This window comes from Blennius ocellaris, assembly GCF_963422515.1.
Source record: "Blennius ocellaris genome assembly, chromosome: 2".
In the NCBI taxonomy this organism is placed as follows: domain Eukaryota; kingdom Metazoa; phylum Chordata; class Actinopteri; order Blenniiformes; family Blenniidae; genus Blennius; species Blennius ocellaris.
The window spans coordinates 7,863,361-7,885,199 of record NC_137651.1 but is presented as its reverse complement, the minus strand read 5'-3'; the positions used below and the strand labels follow the sequence as shown (position 1 = coordinate 7,885,199).

Here is a 21,839-nt window from a genome sequence, read left to right as displayed (position 1 = left end):
ACATACCTGAGGAACTCCAGGTCATCCCAGCCGTTGTGCAGGAGACCCTGCTCATATCGCTCCAGTCCAAGTCTCTGCAGCCACTCGCCCACCGAGGAGTCGCCCACAGACAGAGAGGAGCTGCTGCTGCCCCACAGTGCCTGAACAGGAGAAGTGCAATGCGGTGGCAAAAACATCAAGAGACACCTTGGATCATTGCTGCATCCGCAAAATGTAAGCTAATGTGTTACAAATGATGTGACTGAAAGCTACACCCAAAACCCTCCTTTAAATATGCATTACGGTCACAAAGAGCAAACACGGTGTTTGTAAGGACTGAAGGTTGCCATGGGGACAGAGTTCAGAGACAAACTGCAGCTCTCAGTGTGGTCTAAACATTTGTACCCTGACTGTAATGCAAACATTCATGCATGTTCAAAATCATCAGCGTGAAGACAGGAGGGAGTAAAGACAACTTTTGAGGTCCTTTTGAAGACCACAACTAACTGGAAGGTACCACTTCCACTTCCTAGGATTCTCCTTTATTTTGGTGGAAACCTGGACGTGGCAGGAAGGTAAACAGCAGCTTTTCATTTACATTGTTGCTGGTGCTCGATTATGTGGTATTGCTCGGGGTTTTTTTTTTAATGTAAAAGTGCCATAGAACAGCAATGTTGTAATTGGGTCTTTGTCTAATTTGAAAGCCTTTTTTTCTTTTTTAGGGGAAAATACAAAAAAAAAAACCCAAAAACTGCAAAATGGCTTAAAAGAATCAATCTTAAAACGTGAATCCTTGTAGCATCAACAAGATCACAATAAAAAAAAAGTTTGCTGCGTTAGTAACTGCTCACCTCCTCCGGCATGTCCTCTGCAATGCTTTCTGGGATGGGGTGTCTGGGGGGGAAGGTGCGGCAGGCGTCCAGACCTAAACCCATCGGCTGCCCTCTGAGAGGCGGCGGCGCAGAGGGAGCGCGGGGAGGCGGTCCAGAAAACTCGCTCTCGCTCAGTGTCTTTGCCATCTGCAGTACAGAACACGACTGGTCATCCAGCGCAGCTGGCCCCCCTCCTCCTCCACCTCCTCCTCCTCCTGCGGCGGCCGCTCGTCTAAAACCCTCTCCGATGGCGAGCGGGGTGCTGGGGCCCGCCGCGGGGATCCTGACCTCAGCCAGGTCTGGGTAAAGGGCGCGAGGTTTGGTGACGGGGGCCTCTGGGAGCATCTCCAGGGCTCCTTTGGGGAGCGGCGGAGGAGGGAAGTCAGGAGGGGGTCGGTTCAGTGTGCTTCCGACTGTTCCTCCGACCGCCGCTCCCTGCGCCCCCGCGACACAAGCGCCTCCGTCGTCCTCCGAGGAGCCCTCCTCACTAATGGCACGGACGGGGAGACCCGTCGGGGGCCTGCGCTGGTGGGAGGCCCCCGAAGCCGAACACGGGGGTTTTGTTCGCGCCCCGGCAGAGGCGGGGGGGGCTTTAGCCGTCTGGGGGTTGGCTGAGGTGGGAGATGGGAGAAGTTCAGGGGACATGGCTGCGGCCGACTGGTTGGGAACGCCCTCCAGGATGTAGTAGGCGGGGTTATTGTAGCTGTTCTTGCTGATGGATGGATCACCGTCGGCTGCTTCCTGCTTAGGTCTGGATCATGAACACAAATACACAAACGGGTGGATGGAGTTTCCGATATTAACTTTTTTAAATGCGCGTGTACATCGCTGCGGTGTGTATGTGCGGCGTACCTTGCAGCCGTCTCCTCCTTTATGCTCCGTTCTCCCTCCTCGCTGACCTTCCCAAGCTCACCAAGATGCTTTCGAACTGCAGACGGCCTGCATCGAGAACACGCCGCAACATATCAGCAATCGCTTCTCACCAGTAATTTTACAGTACGTGTCGATTATGTGAGCTAATGAAGAATCAATGGACAACATCTAATTTCCCAATACTGGACCAAAGAAATGCCAATTTAATCCATGGTGTGTTTAAATCACTCAGATGTACGAGTTCAGACCGAGTCGCAGAGAATAATAGCACTTATGTTCGACCAAAGTGACTGAAAGTTTACAGAATTGACGTCTTTTTTCCCCATTTAGATCCAAAACAGCAAACATGCTTGTGAAGACGGTCGAGTATTAACAATATTTGAACATCATAAGAAAAGTGCGTGAGGAAAAAAAAACAAAGAACGGAAGAGGCAGCATGTACTGACTTCACATACTCATGGCCCACTCTGGTCATCAAGGTGGATTTCACTTTGGGTCCTCCGGTCTCATCCTTGTCCACACTGATCCATTCTGAAACACAACAAAAACTATTTTAAGACTCAACATATTGCATCTCAGAACTATTTCCTATATAAACAGCTCACAGAGAATATTCTCGATAGCTATAAGGGACCTTTTATTAAATAGTTTCAGACTACATCACCAAATTGAAGAATCTCTCTCATGCTTGGAGTCTACTTGGAAGTAAAAAGCACAGATAAAAGATTTGACTTCTACTTCTCCATTTAACTCTGCAATAGATTATTTTCAAAAACCGGTTATGCTTTATGATATTATATTAAGTTGGAGTCGTGTCGTGACTTTTCTTATGCTTCCTGAACAAGAATAACATAAAAAGCTTTCTTTGATAGCTTCTCTCTTTTCCTGGTCACTTTGAGAAACATTTGTTTTCACTTCTGCTGAGCTCCTTCACCACAGTGCAGCGTGGAAAGTGCATTACCGTACAACCTCTCCCTGGTTCCCATTCTTTCCGAGGGCACTCTGACCCTCATGGACCCTCGGATATTTCCCGTTTCCTCGCCGCGGTGAGACAGGTAGGTGTGAAACTGTTGCGCTGTGCTGCCAATCATTGACTTTAGTGCCAGCACACACTCGCCTAGCAGGGTCCAAAACAAAAAAAAAAGAACACGGATACGCGAGTTAGACAAGAAACTAGATTACTTCGGAATTGGCTCATCCAGAGGACAAACTCTTGCTGCTTTCCATCTGTGGAAGACAGCTTGAATTCTCAAGGTCCGAGGCAACTGGAAAGCAGCGTTAAGACACTCTTCATACCGTAGGACTCGTATCCATCCAGGGATTTGACTGTCAGCAGCAGATGCTGGTCCTGCAGGTACTCGATCTCCGACAGCAGAGGCTTCAGCGTCGTCAGCTGCTTGTTGGACCATCCCACACGCAGGAAGTTGATGTTGTCACTGCTCTGACTGTCGTTCTCGTAACTCTTCTTGAACTCTGAAAATATGAGAAAGAGACAGAGAGAATTGGGGCGGGGCGGGTAAGGGAGGGTGTACAGGACAACAGGAGAGTGGGTATAGCGGGGTGGGAACGAGGGGCCGGAGGAGAAAAGAGGGCTGAGATGTTTGTGTAGCATGTCATTCAACGAGCGCAGTGGGCAGGAGGAGGGGGGTCAAACATGGGTTCCAACTTAAAGGTATACTGACTGCCTGAGATGGGGAGCGAGAGGGAGGGATACAGGAGGAGAAGAAGACATTTTCATTACATCCACTTTGTGTTTCAGAGGCCATGTTTGCTTTGTTTGGATTTCTGTCAGCTCTGTGCTAAACCTGTGTCTGTGCACATGAGTGCAGGTGAAAAAACCTCTCACCTTCCAGACACGTCGAGTAAAATTCAATGAAGAACTTTGTCCTGCTCGCCGTCTTCACTATGGCCTCGATGCATTCAAACTCGATGTAGGCCTGCTCCGAGGACTTTGGAAGACCTGCACAGAAACAGATGGATGAGAACAAATGTGGAGATAAAAGAAGAAAAGGATGTAAAGGGAAAAAAAACAAAAACAAAAGACTGAGGGGAGCGTTTCATTGGTTTTCTTGCAGATGACCACAAACAAAGCCACATTTTCTCATGAGGAAAAATGCACCAGGCTGAATGGGGTTGGAATGTTTTGATATTGAACGAATTCGGATTTCTCCAAGAAAAATGTAATCATACAGAAATCCAATGTTGTGGGAGCAGATCAGTCAGGCACTGAGCGTTGCTAAGGTTAATAGTTGGAATTTTATCACTCTTAGCCTGCAGTTAGCTTGTTAACCCTGTCTTTTGGCCGCCATAGGAGAAAAACCCCAATTAAAAGTAGAATATAACTTCTTCCAAGCACACCACTGCTCCCTATCACTTCCTGTATGCTTTGGGATACAAAGCTTTATATGTACACAAAGTTTAACTCACTTTTACGCGAGACATCTTGTTCAGCAATAGTAAAACAGAAGGAGGGGACCATAAACGCATAAGAGATTATAAGTATGAAAATTAAGTAAGTAAATTGAAATATAGCATGCAGCTACTGTATGATGAGGAACTGAAAGAAGATGAATCACCATCTGGACACGGAAATATGTGTCATTATGTCATATTATAAGTGGCGCAAACTAAAAATGAATAAAGAAGAGTATATTTGATCTACTCGTACCTTTCTTGGAGACAAACTGTGAGGTCACCCCCACCTCGAACGTAGCAAATACAGGGGAATGATCACTGGTCACTATATCATCAGTACACCCTACGAAACAAAAAAAAAAAGAGCAGATTAATAACCAATCATTCATACGTTGACAGGACAAATACAGCTGGAACTTTTGTGTGTGTGAGGTTTATACATCTGGAGATGACCAAAACTCTGACTGACGACTAAAATTGACCACAGAATTCAGACTTTAGCGTCCCCACCATAGGAGTTGCAGACGATGTGCGTTTCGGGGTACGACTTCCACAGTATCCGGTCACACCAGGAGGGAACATTCGTCCTCATCTGAGAGACAAAAGTTGGGAGAGAAGGCAGAATGATCAGGCTGATTCACATAGAGCGAAAGTATTCATCAATGAAAGATGTTTACATCGACCTACGCACCCCAGTGGCCTTCTGCTTCTGCCAGACATACGTGTCCCTTGAGCCTCGCTCATAACGGTAGGTGGGCGGGAAGGAGATCTCCTCTTCCGCTGTGAGTAAAACACACACATTAAATCTTTCGAAAAGGTTCAAAGTCAAGTTTTTCTTGTCAACCTCTGAACTGTGGGACAGCAGCTGCTTTTGCTGACGCACTTGAATAGTTTGTAATACTTGGACACAGGTCATATCAGGTCATACTGAAGCAGAAGAAAAAATCATGTGACACAAAGAGAAGGCTTGTTTTTGTAAACCGCAAAGGCCAAAGTGACGTTTCCAACATTCATTTGCAAAAAAAAAAAAAAAAAAGGCTACTTTGTGTTAAATTAGTGGAACATTAACGGGAAAAACATGTGATCTCAGACAGAAATTGAAGCTTTACTTAAATTGGGTTGAAATCATAGTTTTAACATCTGTCTGGGGAAAATGTTTCCATGGACCCACTGGTTTCTTCCTAGAAATTTGATCAATGCTCTAGTTATTTTTGCCTGCGTCAACATTTCTTGTAGTTTGATTGGAAAAAGAGCTGCGGCGAAGTCGTCGGCAGTGCTGAGCAGGTGCTTTGGGGAAGTGTGAGTCATCGCTTCAGCTGCATTTATGAGACCACAGAATTTATATATATACATTTTTTTTAAAGGCAGAAACCTACGTTAAATGTTGGGATTTTTACTATTGTTACTCACTATTTCTTTCCATTAAAATAAATCCTGTGAATCATGGATATGTCAAGAATATCTACAGGAAGAGGAAGTGACAACCACTGACTGAGCCAGACTTACCAAAGCGTAGAAAGACTTTATTTTTCTCCCTCTCCAGGTTGAGCTGGTCCACTTTAAGCAGGGGATCAAACTCCTTCCTGTTGATGTAGTTCAAAATCTCCTGCACACACAGACACAAAACACAAATAATCAGAGATATTACATTTAAGCCCAATATGTTTTTTTATATTTCATCATACCCTGCTTTACCTGTATATCCATGTCCAGCCTGTAGTTGAGATCTCCCAGCCAAAAGAGGTGTGTGAAGCGCAATGAAATGTCAAAGGAGCTTAGCTGCTTGTCCCCCAGCGACAGCAGCCGCAGGATATCAAGGTAGTTCTGGTTTCTCCTGCAGTTGTCAGAAGATGCATGCGTTGGAATAATGCATCGACAGTAAGGTGCTAGTGACTGAATACAATTGTGAAAAAAATAAGTTACAATTCCTGAAGTTTCTGTTACTTTTGTTGAACATAAAAACAGCCATGGAGCTGCTGTCTCCCTGTAGCCTTCTTCTCGTGCCAATTATTACTAGCAGCAGCAATAGCATCGTTTTTCTCTTCTGTAGCTGTGATGCATTTGTGACCCGAAATTAACACGAGTTCACCTTTAATCTGTAACCGACCCGACGCCATGGCGTTAGAAATATTCAACTTAATTGATGACTGACAAACAGGACAGGATAATAGAAAACGTTTAAAATAAAGTGATAACAAAACTCCAATAATACAACTATGTCATTCTTTAAACTGACTTGTTACTTTCAGTAACCCCAACACTTTTACAGAATTAACTAGTAACTGTAATCAAGTACCAATTATTCACAGTTCCCCTCAATATACAAATAGTATATTGAGGGGACTTCATTGAAGATAATCTTCTGTCAATAACAATATTCAAGCTATAGAATTTGAAAGCAAGTGTGGTAGGTACCTGGCGATCTTCTCATTCCCTGAAGTCAGGTGACAATTCACAAAACCAAACGATGTTCCATTGAACATGAACGATACACCGACTGCACCTTTGTTACCTTACAAACACAACAACATGAAAATAAGCATTCAAACTAAATACACTAAAGAACATTAGTTTACTACATTAAGATGATGAAGAAAGTATTTTCTCTGTCCAATAAAATTGAGGTGACTTTTGGAAATATACAGTTTGAACAACAAACACTGAAAGTGCTGGATGTCAATCAACTCACAAATTATGTCAGTAATATGAAAAGAATGTTATGATTGCAGCTCAGTATTGAAAGAAAACAATAGCTGCCTCAGGTTCTAGTCCACATTTCATGAACGTAAAAGTAAGTAAGCCCATGCAGGAAGGATAACGGCTGCAAACACAGCGTCTGATTGTACCCAGCGTGTTGGCGATTCCCGTCTTGACACTGGACATCCCGACATGGCTGATCCGATTCTCGTGTTCGGGTTTCACCAAGACAGCAATTTTTATGTTCCACAGCGTCTGCACTGCAATCTAAAGACAAAGAGCTCGGGAAATTAGGAACCTGGCCAGTAGTGTCCATTTCTGTATTTACACTACAGACATTCACAAAAAACAGATTGATTTTTTTTATTTTCTATTTTGACGATAAATTATTGAACTTCTATGTTGTCGTTCCCTTGTAATCTAGTGATTTAAAGTTTAGAAATAAATATATCACAACAAAACCCACAGGTGACAGCTGGCAAACAACATATAAAGGAATATATGCATGTTTAGGCTTATGGAGGGATATATATTGGGAAATACAGTACATTTAGGTATTTAAATGTGAACATACATGGATGCTGCAGCAAATGAATATATATTCTTATAATTATATACAAGTCAAGTGTATCTCACATGACTTATCTAAACAATGACAAACGTAAGGTCATCATCACCTGCAGCTCTTGTCTTTTGATGCGCTCGATAGTGAAAGTCGTAATGCTTTTGTTTTGAACGGATACCATAAGCTACCAGACCGACACCGAAACAGCTTCAGTCAAACACATCTCCGCCAAACCCAATGAGCATGTTTGTCTTCCTTAATGCACAGATTAAATTTAACTAAATTAAAAAAATTTTTATTTCTGCTCCTAAATTATTTGTTTCCGTTTTCTTTCCTCACCGGTTTGTAGTCCAGCTCCGTCTGATCTTTCAAGATGGCGCGGAGAGACTCCACCCACTCCCGGTCACACACCGAGTTCTCCTGGGTTCCAAACACGTAAAGGTCATGGGGGATGGTCACAGTCATCTCGTCCAGCGTCTTCCCGAGGCCGCGGCACAGCACCCACGACGCCACGGACTTGGGCGACGGCACTGAGCCTACAGACGGAGGGAAACGTGGTTTAGTCGCAGGAAAAGTGTACATTTGTGTTTAAGCTTACTTCCTATGACGTACCCATGTTCCAGGTGCCGATGAAGATGGAAATCATGTCTGGCTCATCTTGGTTGGAATGTTTGTTCTTCATCAGCTGCAGCAGCTGGCAAAATGCCTCCCGTTTCTGAAAATAAATACGCACCGGAGCATTTTCAACCTTTCTTCTGTATTTGCGTACAAGTACAATGAAGTTCATTTTATTAATTTGGACATACTTCATAACATTTTTCAAACCTATTTGCATACATCCATATAAACAATAAGCAACACAGTTCATGTATTAAGCACTCAAATCCACAAAGCTATAGTGTATATAAAATGACTGGTACCAGAGATGCACATAAACAGTAATTACTATTATCTAAACATGAGCAGGAAGACACAAAGCTTATTTGATTCTACACCTTTTTCCATCTCAGATATTATTCAATATGTTCCTGAATCTCAGAAAATCTGTTTGTTTCACTGCATACAATATTTAGAGGGCAGTTATATTGTCAAACTTCCACTTCTACGCAGGACAAGTTTAAACACATGTCCATGTATACACGTACGATAGATACATGAATGCATACACATATTTGACTGTTTTTGAAAAATGTTCTGTTTGTTTGCGAGAACTGTAAAACTGCAGGTGAGATCTGTATCTTTTTGACTGTCCTCCTCACCATCAGATCTCAAAGAGCTGCGAGTCTCATATTATTAAAATGATTTCTTCTCTATATGAATATGAATGTGTGTCGGTGCGCGTTTCAGAGGGCAAATAAACGCAAAAGTCCTCAAAGTTCCTTTGGGCGATTTGGTGTGCGTATGAGTGCATTCTGTGTGCAGACCTTGGCACTGGCAAAGATGAAGTCTTTCCTCTGGCTCTTGTCCTTCTCCTTCTCGAACACAATACCCAGCTTATTCTGCACCCGCTGAGACTTGATCAGCTGACGTACTGCGAGAGACGGAAGCAGACGGGCAGATGGGAGACAGTGGGTTGAGAGAAGGGGATTCACACCGAAATAGAATGGAAGCAAATCAGGTCAATCAAGAGATTATAATGGCTAAAAGAGGAACATTGAATAAATACAACAAATGAGAATCATTCAGTTTGCCATTGTTGACATAATGTATTTCTATGTCTGCAAGCGTTTATATGGAGCCCCGGAGTGGCCATAGAGGAAAAAAAACAACACATGGGAACGAAATAATAGGTCATTTCCTCATTAATAATGCAAGGGAACGAGATACTTTAATCCACGGCCACGCAATAGTAACTCGTTCCCTTAAGTTATTAACTCGAGGGAACTTATACAATTCCCTGGCATTATATTTGTTCACAAATGTCGCTGCCATTCCCATCATATTAAATGATGCGGACCACATTAGATATTAGTGTTTCCTAACTAAACCATATTAATTACAGACTGTATGTAAAATTCATCTTGATCCAATAAGAGAGGATCTAATTCTCAGCAGCTCCAATACATGTATCCCCTCTATACCATAAATGAAAGAGCTTGGGGCATATTTTTCAACATTCGGGCATTACATAGTGAATTTTTGCTCAATTTGCTTTATTTCAGGATGTGCCTGAACCAAATGCTTCAACATCAGGGAGGACTGGAGGTCGAGAATGATAGAACGCATCTCTAAAGCCGTTTCCATTGGCAACCTACATAAGGGCACGCTGATCAACAACAAAAGTTCTCTATCACATGAAGCACCATTAAATGGCACATTTTATTGCTAAAAAATACATCCAAGCTTTTCTTTACCGTAGTATGTGGTTTGTTTTATAGTTTCTGATGAACCAAAAGTATCGCTTCATTATAGAGAAGTTCTGTGGGGTAGAAAAGAGTGGGGCGTCTCATAGCGGAGCGCACACGCAACGCATCCCACATGGAGACCTCAGCCTGGGGTCATAACGCGATACAACACCTGGAAGTGAAGTTAGTTACATTGATGTTACCGTGAAAAATGTATGCTGCTTCTAAATTTTATATCTGACGCAGCTCACTGTGTGACAGCACAGGTGAACTGCAGCACCTCAGCCACCAGCTCCACCATCACTATAATATAACTCAAGAGAATTAATCCATGGCCCTGAGTTATTATCTCGTGGCCACGGATGAAATTATCTCGTTCCCTCATTTCATTAACTTGAGGGAACGACTTATTCTCTCGTTCCCACGTGTTATTATAACTTTTTTCTACATTTAGGCAGTTGGTATTTTAGTGGTTTTAGTGAATAATCCTCACTTTTGTCATGTGTGAAGGTGGTCCAGTCCTCCTGGTTGTCCTTCACTTTCTTCATCACCACCAGCCGGCCGCCCTCCACATCCACCGATAACGTGTACTTTTGACTCTTTCCGATCTTGGTCAGCTCGGCCAGGTAAACGTCTAACTTCACCTGGAAAGAATCATCACACACACACACACACACACACACAAAAACACGTTTGCACACATTTTCCATTCATGCCTTCATCCCCAGTCTTGCCTTTGTGCCCCCATCTCATGTGTTCACACTTTCCTTCCTTCACCCTTTACTTTCCTGCATTCACCTCGTCATTCACGCCTTCCTCACTTGCATTTATGTCTTTGTTCCTTCCTTCCACCCACTTTACACAAGTTATTGTTTGTTGGAGAGGAAATGCCTCCTATCCAACACACCAATGACAACATAATAGTCACCATTTAACTGAAGAATCATGTCTTTGAATTTAAACCAGGAATATTTTAACCACACCGTGACACTCGGAACCCATTTAAGATTTCATCAACTCTCCACACCATCGGAGAAGTTGAAGTTGACAAGTCAACTTATTTCTCAGGGACAAAAAAACAACCCCAAAAGCATTTAAACTTTGACGATCAAAAATGTTGCCTCATCATAGTTTGAGGCTATTTCACAATTTTTAGGTCAAAACAAGCTTCTTTCAGTGAACAAGTCGCCCTTTCTCTATTGATCAAAGGAATTTCTTGGAAAATTTCACCTCATTGACTCTACGGACATGGAAAATGTCTGGGAGTCAGAAAGGGGAGTCAGGTGCTCCGCCAAGTCATTGTAAGAGTTTTGATGTTCCTGTGCAACAGGAAGCTACTGAAAGGACGCCACCAAAGAGAATGCAGCCTCAGCTGACAGCCAATATGTCAAATCCTAATTTCTCCCTCATTCCCACTTACTTTTATCCACTCAAACTTTATTCAGCTGAAATAGATTCATAATATCTGGACTTGTTTTCTCCCCATGTTCAATGCAGCCGCCTTCTTTTGCAATCAAGTTGTACTCGTGCAACACAAGGCAATAAAAATGCAATCACTTCACAACCAACTAATAAAATTGTCAGCCACTCCTTTTTGATGCACGTCTGACACAGAAACACTAGAAAGGGATAAATACCACAAATACGTCACTGGTGATGCTACAGGAAACGCTTTACAAACATTCCTGTGGTCTCAAAAATGAGCTGTGCTCCAACACTTCCTGCCTGCTTCACTGTGAACTCAGCTCAGCCGGTTCCCAGTGAAAGGAAAAACAGATCCTACTACTACTACTACTAATAAATGAAATAGGATTACGAACATAGAAAAGTGTGGCTCTGAGTGTCGGTCATCCAATTTCAGACTCTTCATGTCCGCATGTCCTTGTACATAACCACCGACCTTTAAATTGCTGAACAACATTAAACTGCAAAAAGCTTTGAGAAGTGAATGTCTTGATACGTACAGGTTCATTCAGCTGAAGCACAGGTAGTTCACGTTATGCATGGTTAAATGAAGGTTTAATATAAGTTAACAATAGAAAAAGATAACACAGTCCATTCTGCCTGGACACTGACTTCCATCAGCCTGCATTGAGATATCCACTGATGGATGACGTGTGCGTGTGTGAGGGTGGCGTGTGGGCGGATGTAGGTGTGTACCTCGAAAGCTTGCACTGGAATGGCTTTGCTGTGACGCATGGAGAGGGGAGGAGGGGAGCACGGAGAGGACAGACTCATGTCCTGCAGAGCTTTCAGGGCCTGGGGGGGGGGACAAAGGGAAAGAAGAGCTGAGGCATGTGGAGAAACAATTCATAGAAAAACAGGGAAGAAAATGAGGCACACATGAGCGCTTGTTCATGAGGAGGTATGCACAGACACAATCAGCCAGCCTGTAAAGTTTTCAGTCTCAGTGTTATGTGTCAAGAAGGAAAAGGTTTCCCATTTCCTGGATGTGACCCAACAGCTGCAGAGAAGGTGGAGTCAGTGTCATCACATGCGTCCGGACATGTAGCTTAACGGCACTGAGGCCATTTCCTCCACAGCCAGCTGAAACCCCCTTGGAACCCCCTCCCAATAAAAACAGCAAAGCTGGTGAGGCTGCATTTACAAAGGAAAGTAAAAAAAAAACCCATCATCTGGGTTATTTGATTAAATATAAAAGCATATAAACTTGAATATAATACCTTTCTGGAAGTCATTCTGTAGGCACACACACTCACAAAACATTTTAAATATCACAACACATCCTTAACAGTAGGTGGAAGAGCTTGTCTTCCTGTAAATAGCTCCAATTATGATGAAGTTGTTGGGAACTCATTGATTTGTAAACCAGAACGACCACCTTTACAGACACCTGCGAGAAGACTGAACAACTTGGGCTTCTATAGAAACACAGAGAGGCACTTTCAGCAATACGTTTCACCGACACAAATGTATTTAAAGGGGTCTTCACACCCGTCATGCTTGGTCCATAATGAGCGAAACTCGGGACAGTGATTACACCCCGATGCACGGCACGGTAGGTCTTTGTATACTTGCAAGGGTAGCGGGGCGTAACTGCAGAACAAATACAGCAGAATTCCCTCATGGGACGTCTTCCATGCCACTTTATCCAACTTTGTGTCGCAGGGCGCTGCAGCTAATCTGAGCTGATCAAGAACAAACCAGGAGTCCAACATGGCGAATACAGAAAGAGGGTCACTCACGTTAGTCTCAAATGCTTGTTTTATTGGGTGTGGGCAGAATTCATAGAACCTAAAGAAAACACAGACATGCATGGGATGAACATGCAAACTGTACAGAGCGACCCCCCCCCCCCCCCCCCCCCCCGACTCTAATCGGGGCTCCAAGAACCCGCTGCCTATGAGGCAAGTTGCTACACTGTGGTGCGGCCTGACTTGAACTCATGCCACAAAATAAAATATATCAGAAGAGCTGGCCAGCTGTTTTGATGGTGAAAATGTTGGCGTAAGTTCAAAGTGAACCAGATCTGAATGCAAATTAACACCCCCCCCCCCCCAACTTTGGACTGACCTGGGAACACCACTACAAGTATGACCACCTCAGAGGATCGACCAACAGACCTATGCACATTCAAATAGTTAAAGAAAACCTGAAACCAGTGAACCGGTGAATTTTTTAGTTGCATCACCAACCAAAGCTGTGTTTTCAGACAAATATTACAGTTACGTAAAATTCACCGACGATACTGCACAAAAGTATTACAGCCCCCACCCTCTCAATCTGTGTCTTGCATGTAATGTGTGTAATGACAACAAGAAGACTGCTTAGACTGGGCTGGGCCGCAAACACAGCCAGCAGGCTTTCTAAACAGACGATACTTCATATGGAGAAGGTTATCCGTCTACCCGCTCTCACACATGCGCAGCGCACGGGACGTAAAGGGAGAGAGAGCTCATGTGATCGGGAGCGAGGGTTTCAGCCAGCACGTGATTGAATGCGTGTGTGTCTACCTTCTTCTCTATGGAGGACAGCAGGTCTTTGAGAATCGCCAGCTTGGTCACGAGGTTCTCCAACTCCTGGTCTCCACCCTGATTCACCGACTGATGGAGAATAATTACAACAGAATCAGTGTAATCTGTGTTCAGAGTTAGACGGTGAATGTTTAGACAGACGTTGAGGATAGGGAGAAAGGAATGTAAATAAGAACCATTTATAAACAATGTTTGTATTGAAAGTTCAGAAAATTCCTCTGTGTGGTTTTGTTTTTCATCCAGGCTTTCAGCCAAATAAAATGAAAGTATTTCATCCTCACATAATGTCTCAGAGCTCATTCCTGAGGCAGGTTTTTCCAGGTGTAAATACAATATATCAAATTTGATTTAACCATGCATCTACATGCTAAAGTTTCCTTGATGACTAGAGCTAACTAATGTCATTAAAAGAGATTGTTGTTACCTCTGCAGTCATGTTGTTACTCACTGTAACAACATGACTGCAGAGGTTCTATACACTGAATTGTATTTGTAATGTGTAAATAGATTAATGCATCCATATTTGTACGTGTACATCACAGTTAGGTATGTGAATAATATCCTGTGTATGCGTAATACCTTTGATATCTGCTTACCAAGGTTTGTGCCTATGTGTAAGAAACTATAAATAACCGGCTGGATATTTCTATATAATTTTAAAAAATTTCTACAACGACAGATTTGTCTGGATCCCCATCTGCACCCTTCACCCTTAAAGTGGTAGGGTTGCTCTCGTCAGGCTGTATGCTTTTGATTTCAATCCGTCTGTCCTCAGCTTAAAGGCCTTTAACATGCAAAAGTGGCAATGTAGTAGTGCTCCGTGATCCCCAATAAGGAATTACAGAAAATGAATAGTGGCATGTTGATTGTTAACCTGTAAGGCTAGACTGAGGGTAAAAATAAATCCCTATCTTCCTGCTGGATCTCTGCTACGACAGAAGAAATCCCACTAAGCACTATCAAATCTTAGTACATACAAGCTTACAAATATCAATACGTACACACACAAATTGATACACACTTGCATCTAATCTCACAGAAAGATACGTACCTGTTGGATCATCTTGGAAACCATGAATGCGCTTTGTTGATCAAAGACCTTCGATAGGATCTCCAGACCAGACAGGACTTTATCCACTTCTCTGTTTGAGGAGAGAGAACGCCATTCATTACTGATTCACCTAAGCTTCCACCTCGAACATTTATCTTCCTCTGAATTCATAGGTGCTTCTAAATAAATGAGAATTAATTAAAAAAAACATTATTTGTCAGTTATTTCTACTGTAATTAAATTAAAAAGTGCTTCTAGTTCAAATAAAATTCTGTTTTATGGAATATTCAAATATGCTTGGATATTTTGGATTTTTATGACTTCTCAGTAGACATTATTTAGAATATAACTAGACTGAGTCCGTAACTGAACAGTCTGTCACTGGGGTGACAAAGTAATACATGACTCACTAAAAGTGTGGGATATTTGGCTCTCACATGAAATTTAAGAATGACTCTAAAATGCACTATATCCTTTACAGGTGAACTTAATCTGGTCTTCTCTAATCAACAACAGGAGTGGGTATGCCACAACAAAAAATGTCAAAGATGATAAAATCACCATTGCGAGCCCAAACTCTTCTACTTTAATGCCCTACTTTCATGATATAGTATCACTGTCGCATGAACTTTAAATGTTTTCCATCAATTTCAGCCAAAATATACATGTGTTTATGTATATAACAAAAAAAATCTTGAGACTATAAGTGTGTGGAAAAAGTTTTGCCTTACAAAAGGCACCGTGTCCCACGTACCCATTGAGGCGTTTGCAGGAGGTGACGAGCGTCTTGTTGAGATGAGGCAGAGAGGAGGCTCCTTGTTTGACGGCCTCCAGGTCCAAAGCGTAGCTGCCCTTCAGGTACTCGTGAGAAATGGTGCTCAGGCCATTAGCTGCTGGAGCACTACAACAAATCCACATGAAACCCACTGAGCATTGTCACAACAGTGGATTATTTTCACAACGGAGACAAAAGAACATGAAAACTGCAAGTAAAACCAACTTTGAGGTGATGTTTGAATCTTATACAGCCAGGCCACTTCTGCCAGTGACTAATTTACATTAAATTGCTCTGATATGTGCCATATTTCCTGTTTTAAGCCTCACCTAATGTGCTGTTCCTAAAACACTGTGACCAGGAGTAGAGGAGTGGAGAGACTCGAAAATGCAGGACGATTCGGGTCTGTCGGCTTAGAATCTTAGCAGATATGGACATGATAACATGCTACAGCACAATGTCAGTGTCCGTTGCTATAGAGAGAACGGTCAGTGTGCAAAATATTCTGTATAAAATATATGAGAGGAAGAGGATGAGGCTGCTGCAAGCTCTGCTGAAGGCTTATGTGCAAAATGTTAGTTCCTGTTGGACCGTGCAAAAAAATTATTTAAAAAAACCCCAACATCCACATTCAAGCCCTTTCTCCCCATAGAAAATTTACACCATTGTGGCAGATTGCTATGATTAACGAGAAAGCTATCAGGAGGTTACAGACGTACTCCCACGTTTGCATGCTTGCAGCATGTTGCACCATGAGTAAGTAGCCATAACAGTTGATAATAGTGGGACACAACTGATGACGTGTCCCTCACATACCGACACCTACTAGAATGCATCTACTGTATTATGTGCCGTGTACCCTTAACCCTTAAATTCCCCAATCTGCAGCTGCTGGCAAGTTGGACCTGCATTTTTCTAATAACCATAACTCCAAGATCTTTAATGTACAACATGTAAAAACTACTATAGAGCTTTGGGCCCACATAGTCATCATAGTGTCACCTTGGACTTCAACAGTATAACCATTTAATCAGAGACAAGATTCAAGAGTTTGTAATATGAGCTTCTCAGTACCGTCAAAAACACACAGTAATAATAAAAGCCTGCCAGATAAAGCAGGTTGAAGTTATTGTGGGGAAAAGGCGACAAAAACACTAAGTGCACGTTTCCCACCCTATTCACGACGATCACACCAAAATAAAATATTCCTTTTGGTGTAACCTCTGTAACTAAAACGTTAACCAATCCAGATTCTAAAGCTAATCAAAATCCAAACATCTCACTGCGCACAGCTACTTTGATAATTGCAGATATTTCAAAATAAATAAAATAGGATGCCTCATACTTTCAATTCCATCCCATTTATTTTGAAAGTTGAGCTCGTTTTGATGATTCCCATGATTGAGTCGATGAGATGTGTAATATTTGGAGCCAAATGTGTTTGAGATGTTCAGAGTCGATTGGGAAATTTTCGGGAAAAGACAATTAGGTAACACGGTCAATAGAGTTCACTTATATAGAGCTTTATCCACTGATTAACCCCCAAAGTATTTTCCAGTGTTAGTCACATCCACCCATTCACACACACCAATGAGGCAGCTGCCACAGCCAGCCTTTCAACATCTTCAAGTACAGCGCACATAAGGCCGAGCAAATAAATGGATCTATAAAAAGATACGCAGATATGAAGCACACACATCTGTGCTTAAACACAGAATACAACCCCCGATATATCAAAGCCTTCAATCATGTGTGAGCAGTGTGGTTTCTAACAGGATGTGGCTTATTTTTCAAGTGCAGAGCGGGATACTAATGTGCATGGCGCTATGCTAAGAACCTGAATTATGAAGAACTCTTCATAATCGATAACGTGCAAACTGTTCATGCAATGCGTGTGAGGCATAGAACACAAGCATAAAAGGCAACTGGGTCACTTGTGTTGTCAACAATATCCATCTCTGCAAAGTACTTTAATGAGCTCCATTAGGTGTGACTGAATGAAAATACCACATCCTTCTTCTGTCAAAGCGTGGCGGATAAATGCGCTCAACATAAATAACACGACGGGAGGTCTTGCAGCCGTAAATGTGAGCGACACGCAAATCAATAGATTCCTCCTGTCGACTTTGTACCTCTCTGTGGGCGTGTCTGGTCCAGGAGGAGTGGAGGTGGAGGCAGAACGAGGCGGGAGGGGGGGTTTCTCATCCTCCCCATCTGTCAAACACACGCAAGCAGGGTTAATATGTAATATAAGGGAAGTGACGCAGTGAAAATGAAAACATGGAACAGAATTTATTATCAGTATTTCAAAAACGATGAGATAATGGACAGCAGCTCTTGCTGGCAGAGGATGTTTTTATACCAAAGATCGAACAATAGTTACATTTACAGTTTTTTGCAGGGCAGGCAAATGTGTATTATGCCACTTTCCAGTCTCTTCAGACCTCGTAAAATCCATGTTGTTGTTTTCAAGACGGCTGGGTGCAGTGTGGCCTCTTTTAATGCGGTTGAATGACTTCAAACTACAGCTCTGCTACTACGCAGAATGTGCATAAGAACTGGTTCTTCTCTCATGAGTGAAACGCAATACAAGGTTTTAAATAATCCTGGGGAAGAGCGAGCAAACAGCTTTTACTGGACGCGCCTATTGTGTTTTCGGACTTGAAATGTTGTGATGAACTGGTCGCCACAAACTGCTTTTTCCGAGGAAGTGACATCATTCTAAATTTGGAATTTGGAGCAGAGAGGGAACTGGAAAGCTCTGGGTTTACCTGAATAGTCCCGGTCGTCACTTATAGCCGTCTCCTCTCGGTCCACATGGTAAAGCAGAGTGGTGACCAGACCCTGGCTGGGCTGCAGGTACAATGACACCAACTCTGGCAACGTCTTAAACCTCTTTGGCTGCACCCCCTGAGACGTCTTGAGAGCGAGAGCAGGAAAGAAAAACAGAGCAGGACACACCAACGCACATGGGAAATGACTAAACTTTATTTTAATACATGGAATAAAAACATTTGTATGCTTTCTGCATTCATTCCAGCAGAAATGTTTCTCAAATCTGTGGTGGCGACCATTGTTCCATTTCTCATGTGTGTGTAAATACAGCCGAGTGGGCTCTAAATATAATCCAAACCAGGAAGAACCGCTTCAGGAGACACAGTTGGCCTCGGAGAAGCAAAGTTAGATTGTTTGACTCTTATTAGCGTTGCAGCTAACACCCGAAAAGCATACAGGCGTGTGTATGTGGCTGTGGTGGAGGTGCTTTGGACTTCACAGCTGTTCAGCACAAGTCACAAAGAGGCTGCTGTTGGTGAGTGTGTGTGTGAGTGTGAGTGTGTTAAGAGAGCTCAGAGCCAACAAAAGCATCCCGATCTGCCAGCTGCCACTGAGGCACGAGTGTAAAATTGTGTGTGTGTGTGTCTTTTGTGTACCTGCACGGCCAGAAATCCTTCGTCGTCTGGGAGGATTCTGTACGTGTGCACATGCTTCTGAAACCTGATTGGGGAAAGAAAGACAGGAAGGTTAACAAAGAGGGGGGAAAAGCAACAATCTCCAGAGAGACGACTGGCATAAACTAGAATCACGCAGGAAAGAAAACCGTGAGGGAAGTGAGAGGATGAGAAGAGATATTATGACTACACAACAATATGGCATCTCATGCTTGGTATTTGCACATACGATCTTATATTTGATTTCGGGGAGCGGGTCTGTATGTATGAGAGTGATGGGGGGGGGGTTAAACACTGTGGAGTGCCTCAAACCTGTTGCTGTCTGTCAACCTCGTGAGTGAGCTTTGTTCTTACAGTAGCCTAATACAGTACAGCAGGACAGAATTATATGAAGCCGCAATGATAGCACAAACTTGATAAAGAAAAAAGGCTTCATTATTATTTAAAAAAAAAAAAAAAAAGGGGTGGGATGAAAATTTTTAATAAATCATTGTTTTGTTTATTCAGTCCTTTTTTTCATTAAGCTTTAGTATGACCCACATGGCTGATTGAAACCATGGGCTCTCTTTTTCTCAACCAACTGCAGATCAATGACCTGACATTGTGATTACCACGGCCACACGCCCGCAGCCACATGCTGGCGTCTAATGATTTCCACGTCTGCGTGTGGCTCCAGTGGACCAATCACGAAAAGTTCAATTTGCCAAGCAAACAATGTGGTTTCTGTCCGTTGGTGTCAATGCGTGCGTCCGTCCAGAAGAGCAGGTCGAGGGACGGCAGCCAAAGCAAAGAGGCATAGTCATTCTCTTGCTTCTGCCTCGGCGGTGGGAGTATTTACAGCAGCGTGTGTATAAACAGGGGCAGGGATGAATCCATGTTGGAGATTCATCGCACTGCAGTCACTCGGCTGTTTTTCAGGTTTTTCTAGGTCAGACAGGAGCTGAAGCAAAGACTAAAGTATCATAGGAAGAGTGTCTCTGAACATACCTCACGCATATAATTCACTAATTTGAAGACCGTTTGTATAAAATATAAAAAAAAACCAAGAGATTTCCAACGTCTTTTTTTTTTTTCATTCTTAAACTGTGAGCCCAAGTGCTGGCAGAGATGGCTACGACCACGAACGTACGATCAAGTGACTTTAAAGTACAATCAATTGGCACTTTTTTTGAATTTGCTCCAGATACCATCAAGTGACTTATTTGATCATATCCTCAGAGCAGGTGAAGTCTCGGGGTCCCCCTGTGATCTCTGGCTCCCAAAATACATAAAATACCAGCCGACTTAAAAATGTTGTTCATGTAGCCTTTCTTTTTATAAAAAGGTTTGGCTGTCGGTTAAAATTTGGAAAGATAAGTTAGTGGCAAAATAGAACCTAAAGAAATGAAGGCTAACTTTGTCTTTCAGTCGGACCCAACGCTCGTCTTACACCAGCCATTTTAGACAAAGAAAATAAACTACATTTAGATGTTTTGTGACCTTTGAAAAACCTGTTGACACTCCGCAAAACCAAACTTGATAGTGCTACTGTATCACTCTGGCTTCCCAACATCACTATTACTTTATTGATTATCACAACTGGAGGATGACAATGGACTGCAGATGTCCAAAGCCAGGGTGACTCTGTAGTTTTAAAATCCGGACAACATCTGAAAATTTAAATCAACATTTTGAGGGATCCAAAAAGTAGCTGATGTCAGAACTGACTAGCATTTTTAGCCAGTTTCTCGCATACAGAATTGCATCTTTGGGTGTTTTAACCATTGGAATAAGCCCTACCAGGGTTTAAGTTTGTTTTCAATGACTGCCGCCCAACGGTTCTGGGTTCATTGGCTGTATTTTGCTATTTTTTCCTCATTGTGGCAGCATCCAGAGGAATGGGGGAAAGGATAAGCAACAAAAAGGCCTGAATTCAGATATATAATGAAGCCGAAACAAATAGCTCCACAAGCTCCCAAGTTGATCAGATTTTTATACGTTACGCGTATTAAAGTAGTAAAGTATTAGATAAGAAACCGTCATTTCTCAAAAGACTTTACCCACATTCAATCTATCCACAATGTAAATGCACTGTCGCGACACAGAATCCAAACACATGCGTCACTGCTGTGAACAGTGCATGTGTGTGTGTGGATGTGTCTTTTGTGTGTTTGTTTTCCTGTTGGCAGCTGAGGAGATCCTCTGCAGGTCTGTGGAGTAAATACTATTGTTTCATAGTCTGCAAAGTTAACAGGGGGAAGGGAGGGAGAGTGAGAGAGAGAGAGAGAGAGAGAGAGAGAAAGAGAGCGAGCTTTGTTGTGGGACAGAGACGGGCTCAAAGTATACAGTGCAGCAGTGTCGTCAACAATAGTCCACGTTGAGGACGAAGGCTGTCACATGGACTCTCACGGTCCCACCAAGAGTCCCACCTTGTTGTCTTACTCAAAGACTCACACCTGACATCCTCCTTTGAAGCTCATGGTGAACTTTTACAGCAGGTGCTCAACAACATACTCCTTTCTAACCGTTTCTACTACAAGTGTATACAGATGAAATGTGTTTTAGCCCTTCCCTTTACACGTACCGGCATCACTCAGGATGTCATTTGTGAGGAAATCAGCTGAAAGTTTACATCTGCGGTGAGGGGAGAGCAGGGCAGGGTTTGGTTTTCCCAGGATGCTCTTCACATCACCATATTCTGGCGAGTAAGCATTAGTCAAAGGTAACAAAAGAAGGGTGAAGCTAATCTTTTCACTGAAACAAACATTTTTAAAACTCAGTGTGATGTAAAGGGAATTAAGCCTAAAAGCTACACAGCCATGAGTGTAACTGGTGGGACAGTCA

General features: G+C 42.8%; 1 protein-coding gene across 2 annotated transcripts in view; it reads right to left on the bottom strand.

Annotated features, from left to right (window-relative positions):
• inppl1a (inositol polyphosphate phosphatase-like 1a) overlaps positions 1-21,839 on the bottom strand; it is a 31,126-nt gene that overhangs the window by 2,655 nt on the left and 6,632 nt on the right. The window contains exons 2-26 of one of the 2 annotated variants that reach the window (XM_080511640.1): positions 18,999-19,062; positions 18,339-18,486; positions 17,700-17,781; positions 15,547-15,693; positions 14,793-14,883; positions 13,721-13,810; positions 11,907-12,005; positions 10,240-10,390; positions 8,826-8,932; positions 8,014-8,116; positions 7,741-7,937; positions 6,986-7,103; positions 6,555-6,651; positions 5,835-5,973; positions 5,646-5,745; positions 4,831-4,919; positions 4,650-4,731; positions 4,393-4,482; positions 3,571-3,684; positions 3,021-3,197; positions 2,686-2,841; positions 2,171-2,255; positions 1,704-1,790; positions 831-1,602; positions 7-140 (exon numbers count right to left, since the gene is read on the bottom strand). In XM_080511640.1, coding sequence (XP_080367766.1) covers positions 7-140; positions 831-1,602; positions 1,704-1,790; positions 2,171-2,255; positions 2,686-2,841; positions 3,021-3,197; positions 3,571-3,684; positions 4,393-4,482; positions 4,650-4,731; positions 4,831-4,919; positions 5,646-5,745; positions 5,835-5,973; positions 6,555-6,651; positions 6,986-7,103; positions 7,741-7,937; positions 8,014-8,116; positions 8,826-8,932; positions 10,240-10,390; positions 11,907-12,005; positions 13,721-13,810; positions 14,793-14,883; positions 15,547-15,693; positions 17,700-17,781; positions 18,339-18,486; positions 18,999-19,062 — 3,519 coding nt within the window. The remainder of the gene's footprint in view (positions 1-6; positions 141-830; positions 1,603-1,703; positions 1,791-2,170; positions 2,256-2,685; positions 2,842-3,020; positions 3,198-3,570; positions 3,685-4,392; positions 4,483-4,649; positions 4,732-4,830; positions 4,920-5,645; positions 5,746-5,834; positions 5,974-6,554; positions 6,652-6,985; positions 7,104-7,740; positions 7,938-8,013; positions 8,117-8,825; positions 8,933-10,239; positions 10,391-11,906; positions 12,006-13,720; positions 13,811-14,792; positions 14,884-15,546; positions 15,694-17,699; positions 17,782-18,338; positions 18,487-18,998; positions 19,063-21,839) is intronic. The other variant, XM_080511641.1, reaches the window with a different exon arrangement.